Source organism: Podarcis cretensis, assembly GCF_951804945.1.
Source record: "Podarcis cretensis genome assembly, chromosome: 7".
NCBI classification, from domain to species: domain Eukaryota; kingdom Metazoa; phylum Chordata; class Lepidosauria; order Squamata; family Lacertidae; genus Podarcis; species Podarcis cretensis.
In genome coordinates, this window is record NC_137176.1 from 65,210,388 (window position 1) to 65,225,726 (window position 15,339).

Below are 15,339 nucleotides of genomic sequence, written 5' to 3' on the forward strand. Positions count from 1 at the left end.
CCACCAGAGGTGAAAGAATGTTCCTTCATGTTCTTTACATTTCCAACATTTATTATCAGACAAATGGTATATTTTGGCAAGTTTAACTGGGGTCATGTACCATCTATATATCATTTTCATTACATTTTCCTTCAGAGCATTACATGCAGTGAAGTTCAGCCCAGTGGTCCACAACCTTTCCCAGTCCTCAAACATAATATTATACCCAATGTCCTGAGCCCACTTTATCATAACCGATTTAATCATTTCATCTTGTGTGTTCCATTTTAACAGCAAGTTATACATTCTTGATAATACCTTAGTCTTTGGTTCTAACAATTCTGTTTCCAACTTCGATTTCTCCACCTGGAACCCTACCTTTTTATCATTTTTAAAGACTTCTTTAATCTGAGCGTAATGTAACCAGTCTCGCACTTTATCCTTCGGCAGCACATATACTAAAATTGGAACGATACAGAGAAGCCTTAGACCATGATTTGAGACCGAAATACTGTACATATTCAGATGTTGCTTTTTTGGCATGCAGGTGTTCTACAGCAGTAGCTTTCATCAGATTCAGCACCCATCTTTAACCCCAACCTGCAATATGGAATCATTCTATTTGGACCTTCTAGGACATATTTAGACATCACACTAAACAAAGGTTTTCCTCAACACAAGAGCCACAGTGAACCTCAGGCTTGAGTGCTCCCCTATTTTCATCCACATGGCCAGGAGAATTTTGGAAGCTTTTACTTTTAGTTTCTTTTAACTATAACTTTACATTTTGTCTAAATGGTAGATCATAGTTTAACACCAACAGTGCTAAACAGTCAGTTTAAATAAGAATAATTATTTCCAGTTCTGGCAAAATAAGAAGTCATGTTTATAGGAAACAGGAAATAAGTTTCCATAGTCTTTCTATTCCATCTGTGTAGGAGGAGAAAATGGAAGAAGGGGAGTGGGAGCCCAAGGTTTGCTTCTTTTTGTATATGTCTTTCTAAACCATGATTTAACACAGGATGGGAAACCTTTCTATTTCCTGCAACATTCCTTTGGAAATGCTAGAGACAAAAGTGTTCCAGATTGAGTGATCCAAAATAAAGACTGCCCTGCTTCAATTTTCACTAATGTTAAAATTTGCAGGCCTGTTCTGCCCAGAAGTAAGCCTCATTGGATTTGATTGGTTGATCTCAAGTATATAGAGGTTTTTAAATCATACAACAAACTAATACAGCACTGATCTGAATACTTATTTCTCTCCAGCTTTAGTATGCCCCCCACCCATGCATAAGTTTGGCAGAAGCTTACTATTTTTTCCTTAAGCAGCTGGGGGGGAAACTTAATCTCTCCAAACCATATAATCAGAAAGAAGAGGTGTGGGAGAACATCAATCATTTTTTCTTAAGTAAAATACTCCCCTTCCACTTGCTCAGGAGCTATATGGAAAGATCAGGAAAATGCTTCTTTAAACACCCAGGAAAATTAAGGAGTAAATAAAAAGGAAGCAACTCTTTTGGGATGGAAGAATAGAGTATTTGGGTCAGGGATTACATGTCTGGGTTCAGGACAGAAAATGCATGTGTGAATGACTTGTGCTAGAGAATGGGCATGGGGCGAGCACAATCTCCTTGGTTCTGGACCTCTCAGTGGCTTTTTATATCATTGACCATAGCTGTCTGTCTCAGATGTCACTTGAGGACACTGTTCCTGCATGGGGGTTACAGTTCAGAAGATGGTGCTGGAGGACTTATGTTCTACCTATTGTCCTTTGGCATTCTTCACGGTCCTTTTTTATTTCCCATACTTTTTAACATACATGAAACTACTAGTGAGGTCATGCAGCTCCATCTCTCTTTTCCACATTCTTATCCTAAGGAAACCCTGAACAGATACCTGGGGGCAGTGTTTGGATAGATGAGGTTAAACAACAAGACAAAAGTGCTGTGAGTTCGGGAAAACTGCACATCCAGTTGGCATTGTATTCCCCCTAAGGGGTCAAGTGAACATTTTGGGAGTGCTCCTGGACTTGGTGCTATCTGTGGAGGCACATGTAACATTGGTGGCCCATGTGTTTTAACTAGTTTGAGCTGTTTTGTCTTATCCAGAGGAGGCAGATCATGCCTCAGTGTCATTTGTGTTGGTTACATTCAGGTTGGATTACTTGAATGCACTCTGCATGGAGCTTCTCTTAAAGATGATACAGTAGTTTCAATTACTGCACCACGTATGTGGTAGCAAGAACACTTCTAGGAGTCAAGCGTTCTTATCTTATTACAGCGCCAGTTACACTACCTGCCTGTTCACTTCTGGGCCCAATTTAAGGTGATGGTGTTTAAAATAGTAAAGACTTTGGGTCTAGACTGTCAGAAGGACTGCCTACATTAATAAGTACCTGCTAGAAACCTGAGATTGACATCCAAGGCCCTTCTCTGTGGTCCACTGATAAAAATGATCAGGTTGTTGAGTACAAACCCCATATTTCTGAAATGCCGTCTCTGAGGGAATTCATATGGCTCCATTTCTGTTGATCTTCAGGGAAACCCTGGGTTGTTTTTTGTTTTTGTTGTAATTTGGTCAGCTTTTGGATGATTTTAGGATTTTATCTATTGCTGTTATTTTCGTGTTAATTGGTTTTACTGCTACTTTAAATTTTGGATTTTTAATGTATAGCATTGATTTGTTGGGAAAGTATACACACTAAAAGATAAAGTAGAAACATGCTGTAGCTGTCACAATGCCTTCTTCCACATAATGGAGTTCCTTTACATTTGGTCTCTTCATATCTGCTTTTTCTGTTAAATCTAAGCCCTAAAAATAAATGGTGGTGGCATGATTACTTTTGGATTACAATACTTTTGGGTTACAACACAAGGAACTGAAGACCAATGTTCTGCAATAGGGAACTGGATCTGAATCCTTATGTCTTCTAACCCTGCTCCCCAGGCCTAATTCAACGGGTGGATGGGGCTGTCCTCTGCCAATCACCTGACTTCACAATGACATTGGGTGACATGACACTTTGAAAAGGCAGGTATGCTTCAGATGCCAGGTGTGCAGATGGTTGATGGGGCTTTAAAACTCATTTTGGCCCATCTACCTTTTTTATCAGCTCACACCTGACATATAGGACATCATGTGACTTGGCAGGTAAGCATGGCTTAGCCAAAATGGCTCAGAGGTTTCTGTAGCCATGTTCTACAATGTGTGTAACTTATGTAATATTCCTTTTAGGCATGGTCTAGCCAAAGTTAAGCACCTAAGATTGCAGTATTATGCATACTTTGGAGTATTAAGCATAATTTGATTTACTTCCATAGCATGCATAGGAGCAGTTTGTAAGTCACATTGATTTAAATAAAAGAGATTTAAGTATGCTCAGACCAGTGGGATTTGTAGCCCCTTCACTTGAGTATCAGCATAAACTTGGTGCTTAAGATGATCCTCTAAATAAAGTGGTTAAAGTGTTAATCTTTGAGTTTCTGTTTAAAAAATGAAAAAGAGCTGAGTGTGTACACAGGTTGGGGACAGTTAGAACAGGGCTAGGCAACCTCAGGCTCAGGCCAAACATTGCCTTCCAGACTTTTTGCAGGCCACAACCCCTCTCCCCACATCACACCTTTCACTGGTATTGCTTTCCCATATTGCTTTATATTTGAGTGTTTTTGCCTTGCTGAAATGTGTCCTTTGCCTCTGACAATGACTCTTTCTTGCCTGGATAGAGAATAGAGAGGGGTATGTAAATGTGCATGGAAATAATCCTATCATACAAAGGTGAAATGTTCACTGCTCTTCTCACTTTTGCATGTGGCCCCCAGAAGGTTGCCCAGAAGGGAGTGAGGCCCTCTGCCTGGAAAAGGTACCATCCATCCCTGAATTAGTGGTTAAGTTGAGTTCTCATGTTATTGCTGTTTAGGTGTAATGGGGCAGTGGAAACTGTGAGTAAGATAATGTGGTGTGTCCTGTGAGTTCATCTTATAGCATGGTGGATAAAAATCAATGTTTGATATACTTGGGTTTTAAAAGTCATTTATTAAGAATTTATGTTAAAATAAATTGGTTAAAACGAAACCTTGCAAGTTAAACTCCACTATTCTTAACTAGTAGCAGCTGGTGGAGTGGGACAGTTTAGCTTACCTGGTTTTTCAGTGTGGAGGTTGCTTCTGAGAACCAACAGGAGGGATGAGGCAGTGGGCAATGTGAAGGTGAGGCAAATTAACTCTGCTGCTGCACCCACATCATACCCACCTTCTTGCTCCTTACTTTGTGTTAGGAAGTCAGGTAAGCAATGCCACTCCATTCCGCCGCTTCTGCTCCTTAAATTTGAATTGGTTAGCTGCCTGATTCACATGTAATAATGGCTCTGTGGATGAGCCTCCAAAAGATCACGTGAAGTATAGGGCTCACATGCTCCACCTTCCTTCTCCTGTGGTACGGCTAGGAGGAAGACTTCTGCTCTGTTCAGTTGTACTTTCAATGGCTTAGTGTTGCATATAAAACAGGGTTCATGGCTTAAAACACACAAGGATAGTTAAACAAGTCAGTTTCATAACTCATAATTAGCTTGAATTTAATGCATGAATTTATTTGGTTATGTTTGGTTATTCAAAAATTCTGGAGAGTAATCTTGGTTTAAAAAAAATCACAGGATAACAGATCATTGTGATCCAAAGAAAATATCACTAGCCTATCTAAAGTAATATGTTGAGAAAAATGATTTAGAAATACTGCTGACTGTGTTAGTAGCAAACGCCTTGAATGGCTCAAAAAACAATTGTGATATTACTTGGATGTAGTTCTGTACACACTTACCTAGAGGGAAGGACCATTGAATTAAATTGGTGTTACTTTGAGTAAACATGCATAGGAATGAGCTGAGGAGGGTCCTATTTGGAACTGACCCTCCATCCTGGGATGAAGCTGAGAAAGCTGATGAAAATTTAAGTGGACAAGACATAGCACCAGTGGGACATGGCTATCTCTGGCTGAATATAAACTGTATAAAAAGGACAGGGAATGACATACTGGAGGTGGCATCACTCTGGACATCAAAGAGGACATTAAGACTAGCAAGGTAGAAATCCCTGAAGGGGCAGGCCCTTCCACAGGACTCTTGTGGTTGGTGATACTGGGCCACTTAGTAATTTAGTACAAAACATACTATCACTGCCCTGATCAAAATGCTTCAGGATATCTTGAGATGAAGAATAAAATCAAGGAAGCATCCTAAGGATTCAGATGTTGTAGTGATGAGTGACATCAATTACCCATACATAGACTGGCTGTATATGTGTTCCAGTCATGACCAAGAGGTAAAATTTCTATATAGAGGCAGCCCCTTGTTTATGAAAATTCTAAATGTGCATAACTGCCAGATAATTTTGCCAGATCCAGAAATAACATAAAGACATTACTGAAACATCACTAAAATGGTGAGCTGGAGCGGGTGTTTGCAGACTTTTTCAGTGGGTTTCAGTTATACGTGATTTAACTGTTGCCCATGGTGCCTTGGAATGTAACCCCACATAAACAGGGGGCTGCCTGTACACTAAATCACTGTGCCCTAGAACAGTTGGTCATGCAATTGATCAGAGTGGTGGTGAACCTGGATTTAACCTTGAGTGGTGTCAGGATCTAGTGTGAGATGTAAGTGTTGTCAAACCAGTTGAGAGTGGTGACCATAGTGCTGTTTAATTAGATATACATGTACATGGCCAATTGCCAAGAAAAATATAACACAATCACATTTTACTTCAAAACAGGAAACTCCCCCAAAATGAAGGGATTGATAAAAAGGAAATTGAAAGCCAAAGATATTAAAATGCTTGGGAGTTGTTAAAAAACACAACAGTAGAAGCTCAACTGCTATATAAACATACTATAAGGGCCAAGAGGATAGTAGTGTGGTTAATGAGCAGAGTCAAAAGCCCTATTAGAGGCCAGAAGGCTTCCTTCAAAAATTTGAAGTCTTGTCCAAAAGACTTCAGAACATGAAGAAAACAAAGTGGAACACAATCCTTGGCAAAACAAATGCAATCAAGACAGTAAGATAAAGGTAAAGGGACCCCTGACCATCAGGTCTAGTCGTGACCGACTCTGGGGTTGTGGCACTCATCTTGCTTTATTGGCTGAGGGAGCCGGTGTACAGCTTCCGGGTCATGTGGCCAGCATGACTAAGCTGCTTCTGGCGAACCAGAGCAGCGCATGGAAATGCCGTTTACCTTCCCGCTGGAGTGGTACCTGTTTATCTACTTGCACTTGGACGTGCTTTCAAACTTCTAGGTTGGCAGGAGCAGGGTCCGAGCAACGGGAGCTCACCCTGTCGTGGGGATCCGAACCACCAACCTTCTGATTGGCAAGTCCTAGGCTCTCTGGTTTAACCCACAGTGCCACCCACGTCCCATAATCAAGACAGTAAGGGATGCTAAAAAAGAATTTGAACAGCACATTGCTAAAAACCTGAAGTCCAACAACAAAAAGCTATATAAATACTTTAGTAACTGAAGTATAGGGGAACTGTTGGGCCCTTGGATGAATAGGGAGTCAAATGTGTACTAAAGAAGGATAAGGAGATTCTAGAGAAGCTGAATTACTTCTTTGCATCTGTCAGTGGAAGATAAAGGGTAGATCCTAGTGCAGGGGTCTTCAAACTAAGGGCTGCAGGCTGGATCCGGTCCACCAGCCTCCTAAACCCAGCCCGCCTGAGATGCATGAGTACTGGCAAGGAGAATGTCCAAAATATTACTGAAGGCACAGCCGTGTTGATACTAAGCTTGGGCAGCACTTTAGTGCCCTTGCACATGCAGAAAGCGAGGAAAAGCCGTGAGGCAAAACAAGCACAGCGGGCAAAGGTGCAACTGAGCCTTTGCGGTGGGAGGAGGAGGATAAAACACTGCGGTGTTTGTGTATTCTAGCTGCGCGGTGGCGGCATTGTCAGCGGCTCGGGGAGGAGGGGAAGATGGCGTTGTCCTCGCTGGAGCAGAAACTGTCCCGCTTGGAGGCCAAGCTGAAGCAGAAGAACAGGGAAGCCCGGATGTGCATCGACCTCAACTTGGGAGATCTGTCTGACCCGGGCTTGGCCTAGTAAGGGAGGCTTTGAGGGGAGAAACGGTGGCGGCGGTGGTGGCAGCAGGGGTGGCTCCATGGAAGCCCCCCCCCCCTGCTTGGGTGATGGACACAGGCCTGCCTGGCACGAGATGCACCTGCTGGGTTCCGCTGCCTGGAGGGAGGCATGTGCGTGCTTGGAGAGGCGGAAGCAAAGGCAGGGCTCCAGCTCCACCCTGCCAGGCTGCTCCTGCTTTTCCTGGGGGCCGCCACTGCTGCGTCTTCCCCTCCGAAACACCTAAAGTTTCTTCTCCCCAGCGGAGCCACTGGGGACTTGGCTATGATGGGGAGCCTTACCGCATGTGGCAAGGTGCCCTTGCCATCCTCCGCCGGGCCGTGTGGCCAGCGGTGCCCTCTCCTCTCCAGAGCCCACGCGCCTTTGTCCAGCATGGTGGCCCGTACACGGCTCCAGTCCCCGGCCACCGCCGCCTAGGGCTGGCCACTCCTCTGGCTGCTTCTAGCTGCAGCTGCCGCTACTGCTGCTGCCTTCTCGTAGCCGTGGGGGACTGCCTTTGGGTCCCTTTCTGTGGTGTGGGGGAAATAGAAGCCTTCTTTGTCGTCAGTTCTGGAGAGCTCAGGGTTTAATTTTACTATATTTCACGACTCTTTCTCACTCTACCAAGACTTTTCCAGGGGAGCTGTCACTTTTCTCTCTCTTCTCTCCGAGGTTTTGCTAAGAGCTTTCAGCCGGCAACTGGTGTCCTTGGACACCCCCGGGGCTTTACTCACCGCCTCCTCTCTCCCTGACCTCAAACTTGCATGTCAGCCTCCTGAAGCTCAGGAGGCGTGTGTATCACCAAAGAAAGAATTGGGGAATGGGGATTTGTGTACAGGAGAAAGATTTGTCCCCCGTTCTCTCTCATTCTTTCTCAAGTTGTTGCTTGTGTGAGGCTGGGGGCATGTGGCGACGGCCATGGTGGGAGAGTTGGGGGGGAAATCTCCAGTGAACAAATTGGCAAAAAGTGTACCCTTTTATTACAACCCCCAACACACACACACACACTTTAATTGTAGTTGATTTGCAGGGAATCTGGGTTCCTGAGTTTTCCAAACACTCTTTTCAAAAGCGTCCTGGATTCCAGACATCTCATTCTTTAAACAACTTCAGTTTCGGTGCAGTTGAAAAGTTTATGTTGATTAAAATTGTTCTTCATTTTAAACATTGTATTGTTTTTCCTGTTTTTTGTGTGCACTACAAATAAAATCTGTGCAGTGTGCATAGGAATTTGTTCATATTTTTTTCAAACTATAGTCTGGCCCTCAGCAGTGTCTGAGGGACAGTGAACCGGCCCCTGTTTAAAAAGTTTGAGGACCTCTGTCCTAGTGCCTGAACTAGCTCTTACAGGAAGGGAGTATGACGAACTGAGGCTGATAGTGGTGACGAGAGATGACATTCTAGACAAAATAAAAAGTTGTGTAAATCATTTTAAGATGCATTTAAATGCATTTAAATGTAAATCATTTAAAGCAAGTAGGAATCTTTCACCCAACATGGAGCTCGAACCCACAACCCTGAGATTAAGAGGCCCATGCTCTACTGACCGAGCTATCCCAGGGGTTCATCTGACAACCAAGAACATAAGAACTTACTGGCCCATCTATTACAGCAACCTGTTCTCTTTCAGAAACATTACTGCTTCCAACTGTGGAGTCAGACTATCACCATCATGGCTAGTAACCACTGATAGTCCTCTCCTCCATGAACTTGTCTTTTAAAACCATCACTGCCTCCTGTGGGAGTGAGTTCCATAGTTTAACTGTGCTCTACGTGAATAATTCCCTTCATCTGTTCTGTATCTTCCAACATTGAGCTTCATTGGATGTTCACAAATTCTAGTGAGAATTCGCACATTATGAGTGAGGGAGAAAAAACTAATTTCTTTTCAATTTGTCCATGCCATGCATAACTTAATGAACTTCTATCATGTCACCTCTTACTCACCTTTTCCAAAAATAAAAAGTCCCAAATGCTTCAACCTTTCTTCATAGGGTAGTCGTTCCACTCCCTTGATCATTTTGGTTGGTGCTTTTCTTAACTTTCCTCATCTCTACAATATTCTTTTTAGGTGTGGAAGCCAAAACTGTATACTGTATTACAGATGCAGTTGCACCATAGATTTGTATAACTGCATTATGATATCAGCAGTTTTATTTTCAATTCCTTTCCTAATGACCCCTAGCATGGAATTTGACCTTTTCACTGCTTCTGCACACTGGGTCTACCTCTTCATCAAACTGTCTACTGTGACCATAAGGTCTTGTTTCTGGTCCATCATGACCTGTCAGACCCCATTAGTATGTATGTGAAATTATGATTTTTTGCTGCAACATGCATGTGTTACATAAAGCGTTAAACTAGCAATTCAGTCAGTTTGGAGATGTATTTTTGGAGCTCTTCGCAATCTCTTCTTTGCTTTAACAACCCTGAACAATTTAGAATCATTAGAAAACTTGTCCACCTTACTACTCAGTCCTAATTCTACATCATCATCATCATTACTTTTGATACCTTTTTCATGATCAAACTGAACATCTTCCCCTTTTGCATTTATGAGTGCCAACTGTTTATCTTTCCTTGATTCACTGTGTTGCTCTATTATTTAGGTACCCATACATTTTAGATAATCTTTAAATCATTAACTTACCATACTATTTACCTTAGTTTCTGTGTTTTGTAATTACATTTAGTTCTGTATTTATTTAAAGCATTCTTTGCCCACTCTTCATTGCCCAAAGCCTTTCTCTATAATTCTAGTAACTAGACATAAGTGCCCCAAACACTGCTATTTGTCTGCTTTTAATTTCATTTAGGGACAGATGCATGTGGTTATAGAAAGATGGTAAATCCTCACTATTTTTAATTGGGATAGATTGTCAAGCATAGATTTAGCATAGTCTTTTTATAGAATATGGCCCAGCAACTGGAGAAGGTCAAGGGCAGAGAGCAGGCTAGTGAACAGTCTTGGGAAGCCACCAGGTGAATTTTGGAAAATATTGGGAGGGTGAAGTTGAAATAGGTCTGTTAAGCAACTGCGGTTAATTGCTCAGATATTCTAGTTAAAAACAAACAAACCCTAAGGCTAATTTGGATGGAGGGGTGGGGTGATTTGTGAAGTGGTTGGTTATAATTAGATAAACCAACTGCAATTGCAAGTGGTTGGGATGGGGTAACTGCAGTTTCTTGTCTGGCCTGGCCCCACAGGTTTTGTTTTGTTTTAAAATATCTTTGGTGGTAGACAGTGTAGAACTTTATAGGACTCTCTAAAACTCATCATTCTTGATACTCAGTTATTAGAAAGATTTGCTCTCATGGTTATCACCAAAAATTAGATGTTTGGGAAAGCTAGTTTCACAAAATCCTGTTTGTGTCTGTGGTGATATATTTATAAATGATCTGCATGAAATTTTCTTTCAGAAATGGGGAAGACTTTGTGCAGAATGTATACATGTTACAATGTACCGATGTAGATATTTATACTTGGCCATATTTTGGAGCATCTCTTCTGATAAGCATGTGAACTGGTCATTTGTTTAATCATACCAGTTATATCACTGCGGTCTTTATACAGCATTGTTCTGTGGCATTTAGCACATACTTGTACTAATTTTTTTTTTGGGGGGGGTACAGTTGTTCTTTATTCTTCTCATATCCTGTTATGTGTGTTTTCTGCAGTCCTCAACATACCAAATTTACCTGAATCGAACATAGTATCTGGAATCAAAAGTACTATGTGTAGAACCTAAGGGGCACTACAGGCCTGCTGAAAACTGTTCCTGAAAGTTTTATGTAGTGTGGGGTTGTGCAAGTGTTTGGCTCTTGTGTCTGTTTTCAATATTAGACTGTCAGATGCTCCTGGAAAATTCGGAAGCATGGCATAGAGGATATAGGAGGAACTCTTGAAAATGTGGTGAGATTTACTGTAAAACAAGGGTATATATTTGTATTAATAATTTGTGACATGGATATATGTGGGCAGGTGAGTTGATACACTTTTTGACAATTTGTAAATTTTTGGACAGATTTGAAAGACTGACTAAATTTGAAGTAAAATGTTTCTTTTTATTTAAAAAGAGTCTAGTATATATTAAAGTGGTCAATGCCATTGAAACTAGTGGCTGGTGCATGTAGTCAAAGATTTCTTTCTTTCTTTCTTTCTTTCTTTCTTTCTTTCTTTCTTTCTTTTTTAATAGGCTGAAGTTGTAGCCTCTGACATGGCTGCAGCCTCTCCAAGATCTGGAAGCAGTAATAACTATCATGGAAGACTGCAAATGCAAGTAACTAGTAAGTAAAAATTTGCAAATCATAAACCTGATCCTTTAAATGCCGTCTTGTTAGCACAGACTTGTAATTTGCCATTATTCACCTTTGGTGAGCAGAAATTGCTTCAAGGTGACCAGTCAGTGCTGATCCAGTCCTTCTAGTTTTCTCTATCTCTTTAAATGGAAGGTATAATTTGTGTATGCACAGTGAAGTGTATTGCCATAGTTTTTCGTTGTGACTCTGTTCCTCTCCCACTGAGAGGGATGGGTCAAGAAAATTGTATAGCTCCCTTTAGTGGTTCTGTTGTGTATACATACAGATTTTCAGTTTTGTAATCCTTAACAAGGATGTTGGTATTTTCCATTAATGGTCTTCTGGGTTCTAAAAACAGACTTCCTTGTTACACTTATGGATATTAGTACAGTAGTAATTAACAGTACAGTGGAGTGCTCCCGTTCAGATTTCTTGCCATTCCATTTCTCTATCCTTTCTAGTTTTCTGTCTCATCCAAACCCCCAAATGATCAACCAGCATTACACGTCCACTGAGCCTGCTCAGTCCTGTTTTTGTGGGCCACTCCCTATATTTTTTGCACTTCTGCAAGCCTTCAGGTTCTTCCAAGTCTGCAGATGCCTCCCTCTTGTTTGTGGATGGTGTCATTTTGACTACGTAGGAAGTGGCACACATTGAATAGGGTAACAGTATACATTTGATTGTTTAGCCACTGATTACAACGAACATATAGAACTATAAATCACAAACTTATTATACATTTGGAAAACCTAACAGAAACATGCAAAGTCATTTTATATTAATTACCTGTGTGGTCTAAAATAATTAAAAATTATCTTCCTTAGAAAGGACAGAATTGATTCCGTAAAAGCTTGATGAGTGTGCATTGCAGAAATGGCAGATGGAGCAATCTTTGTTTTTTTGTCAATCCATTTATGTTGTGGCTTACGGACACTGCTATTTTCCACTGAGCATGCTAGTTTTGAATTTTCAGTAAAATGGATCCCAACTGTTTCCCTCTTGCAAGAGAGCTTGTCTGTAAATTGTGGGGTGGATTGCCACTGCCATAAACACAAACATCTTGTGTATAGGAGTGAAGCAATTTTTCATCCAGCACTGTTGTCTGTTTATATTGAAATCATAAAATTACAGCAATAGTCCAATGTTTAATAGCTGGCTATTAGCTATACCCGTTACTGCTGAAGAAACTGCAGATATCTCATGAGTCTTACAATCTTCCTGGGAAACCAGGAAAGTATAGCTTGTTTGGATGGTTCAGTGGTCATCCTTTAAACCTGAGGTTACTGGAAGATAGATCTCTTAATTAATGTAAGTGTAATAAGTGAACTCTGTATTACTTTTGTATATTACTTTGAGAGCTTATTTAGCTGAAAAAGGCAAATATTTGTATAGCATTTTAGAATAATCAGAGAACTTCACATATATTATCTTAATAGACACAAATGCTTTAAGTTATCTTTTCGTGCCTCAAATCCAATAAGTAATTCTTGCAAAGCCTCAATAGTACTTTAAAACTCTGAAACAGTACCAGTCTGAGATGTCATTTTACCTGGCAATGTCAGCCTACATTTATTTAGCTCTTTGGTCTCCTGAGAAGCCAAGAACACAGCAACTTCTGAAAGGCCCAGTTGGCTTGGGGCCAAATACCTTTCACTCCTTTGAGCCTTTGACTGGTAACTAACTCCATGTCATTGAAGTTCACAAATGATGTAACAAGGTATGCATGGATGGGCAGGAAATCTAGTTACATTTTTCCCCTAGTTTTAGAGATGTCCAACAATCCTTCTTCCTCCCTGCCAATTTCTGCTGAATGACCCTGCATTTGAAATCTTCCATTTTAAAAAGCAATCTAATTTGATACAGAACAGTGGCTGAGATTATAGTTGCTTTCAGGGTTCACCAGTAGTGTAATCCTGCTGTATTTAACTCCAATAGACTAGAACTACTGCTGTCCAGTAAACTGTTGTTATTTAGGAAATGTATATACTACCCTTCATCAAAACGCTACAGTGCAGTTTGCAACATAATAAACAAATAATGTAAATCCATAATATCCACACAATACAAAAATTAAAAATTATATAAATACAATTCATAATAATAAGAAATATATAATACATACTAAAATATAATAGATAATAAACAATACATATAAGTAGCAGTGTCAAGTTATACATTTGTGAAAAAGGGAAAATGAGAGGTGTGTTCCTAATAGTTTGTAATACCGTACTTTTCTGTGTATAAGACTAGTTTGTTTTCTTTAAAAATTATGCAAAAAAGTGGGGACCATCTTATACATGGATAGTGCATAGGGTGGACGTTTGATTGGTTGCTGCCGTGGCTGTCAGCGACTGTTAGGCGTGTTATTGGTTGCTGCGTCAATGGCTGGTGTTGATCGGCTGACGCTGTAGCAATTGGGTGGGCGATTGGTAGTTTGTTCCGGTGATGGGACAGACGTGAGGCAGATTATGGGATGCGTGTGGATTTTCGGCAACCCCCCCTAAACAAAGCTCAACAACCCTACGTAATCCCCCCCCCCAAAAAAAAGCACAACAACTCTGGGCAATCCTCCACAAAAAAGCTCAACAACTCTGTGCCATCTCCCACATTTTCTTAAATTTGAATCCCCAAAAATAGGGGGCGTCTTATACATGTGGGTGGTACTTTACCGAAGTACAGGGGTGAATATATACTATAGATACAGCATGCCCCCTGCCTCTTAATCTATGCTAAATCAACACAGTACTAATGTTATGAATGCAGCCATTTTTTAAAAAAAATATGAGCCCGCAACACCTATTAGCTTGCTTCTCTAGATAACATCCATGGTATATTTTATTATTGTATGTAGATTGGTTCTTCACAAACAGTGCTGTTATGTTTCTGCACTTCGCTTGACTGTTGCAGTCAAGACTGAAGAAGGCAAAGCAATTTAAGCACACTGTAGAGTGAATATTGTTTGCTTAAGGCTTTATGTGAATAACAATGGTCTTCACATTTTCTGGTGTGGAAGACTGGCAAACTTTGTTATCTATTTCAGTTCATTGCCATTTCCTCCATTTATCTTTTCTGTCACCTGAATAATAAATTATATGAAATATAGGGTAGTTTGTATTTCTTTTAGTTTAATGTGTTTTTCATCTTTTCATTCACTTATTCCATATTCTGCTCACCTTAGGCAAAGGATGAAGTATTGAGTGGATAGGAAATATTGAATTAGATCACAGAAATTCATCTAGGGAAAGAATGAAAAGATTTTTTTTTAAAAAAAGACTTTCTTAAATGGCATATGATTTCAAAACTCAGGTTTTTATTCAGTTTTTCTATTTTCCTAATATAACAAAAATAGCTCAGTACGTAGTATACCATTCAACATGGTTTGGCACTATGAGAACAAGCCTAGAAGAAGCCTTGGATGTGTGTATTCCTTCCTTCCCTTATGTGCTCAAAATACTTAGTCACTTCCTGTTTTTTGGCAAACCAAAGTTTGTTTATATCAAAACTGGCAAACTGTAATTTGTGCTTGCTCTGCAAACCAGGATCACAGTCTGTGTTTTAATCCTGGTTTGCATGGCAAGTACAAATAATAGTTTGTCAGTCACTCCCTAGTAACAAACTCTTCAGGTAGAGAGTGGTGACAGAAAAGAAGCAATACAGGGCCACTGAGAAACAAGAGGGAGGTGAACTTTATTTCCTTAAGAACATGAGCATCTATCTCATGTATAACTTAATTAGATCTTAGCTGGAGTTTACTTTGAAACGGAACAGCATAATCTATTGTTTAGTCTAGAAGTGTATTTACCGTAAGTTTATGATCAGTTTTGCCACAGTGATGCCCAGTTGATGGTGTCATGCTCAAAAATAGGTCTGGGGGAATCAAATACTACATGTTAATCCCTGTTATGTTAGTACTGAAATGGCCCATGTGGGTATTGGATTCATAATAGTTTACTGGCCCATAA

At 40.5% G+C, this 15,339-nt stretch overlaps 1 protein-coding gene across 2 annotated transcripts in view; it reads left to right on the forward strand.

The window, feature by feature from the left end:
• The window catches only part of WWP1 (WW domain containing E3 ubiquitin protein ligase 1), a 47,751-nt gene that overhangs the window by 2,300 nt on the left and 30,112 nt on the right, over nucleotides 1–15,339 (forward strand). For both annotated transcript variants that reach the window (XM_079983071.1, XM_079983072.1), the window contains exon 2: nucleotides 11,275–11,365. In XM_079983071.1, the coding sequence (XP_079839197.1) occupies nucleotides 11,296–11,365 (70 nt within the window). In that variant the 5' untranslated portion in view covers nucleotides 11,275–11,295. The remainder of the gene's footprint in view (nucleotides 1–11,274; nucleotides 11,366–15,339) is intronic.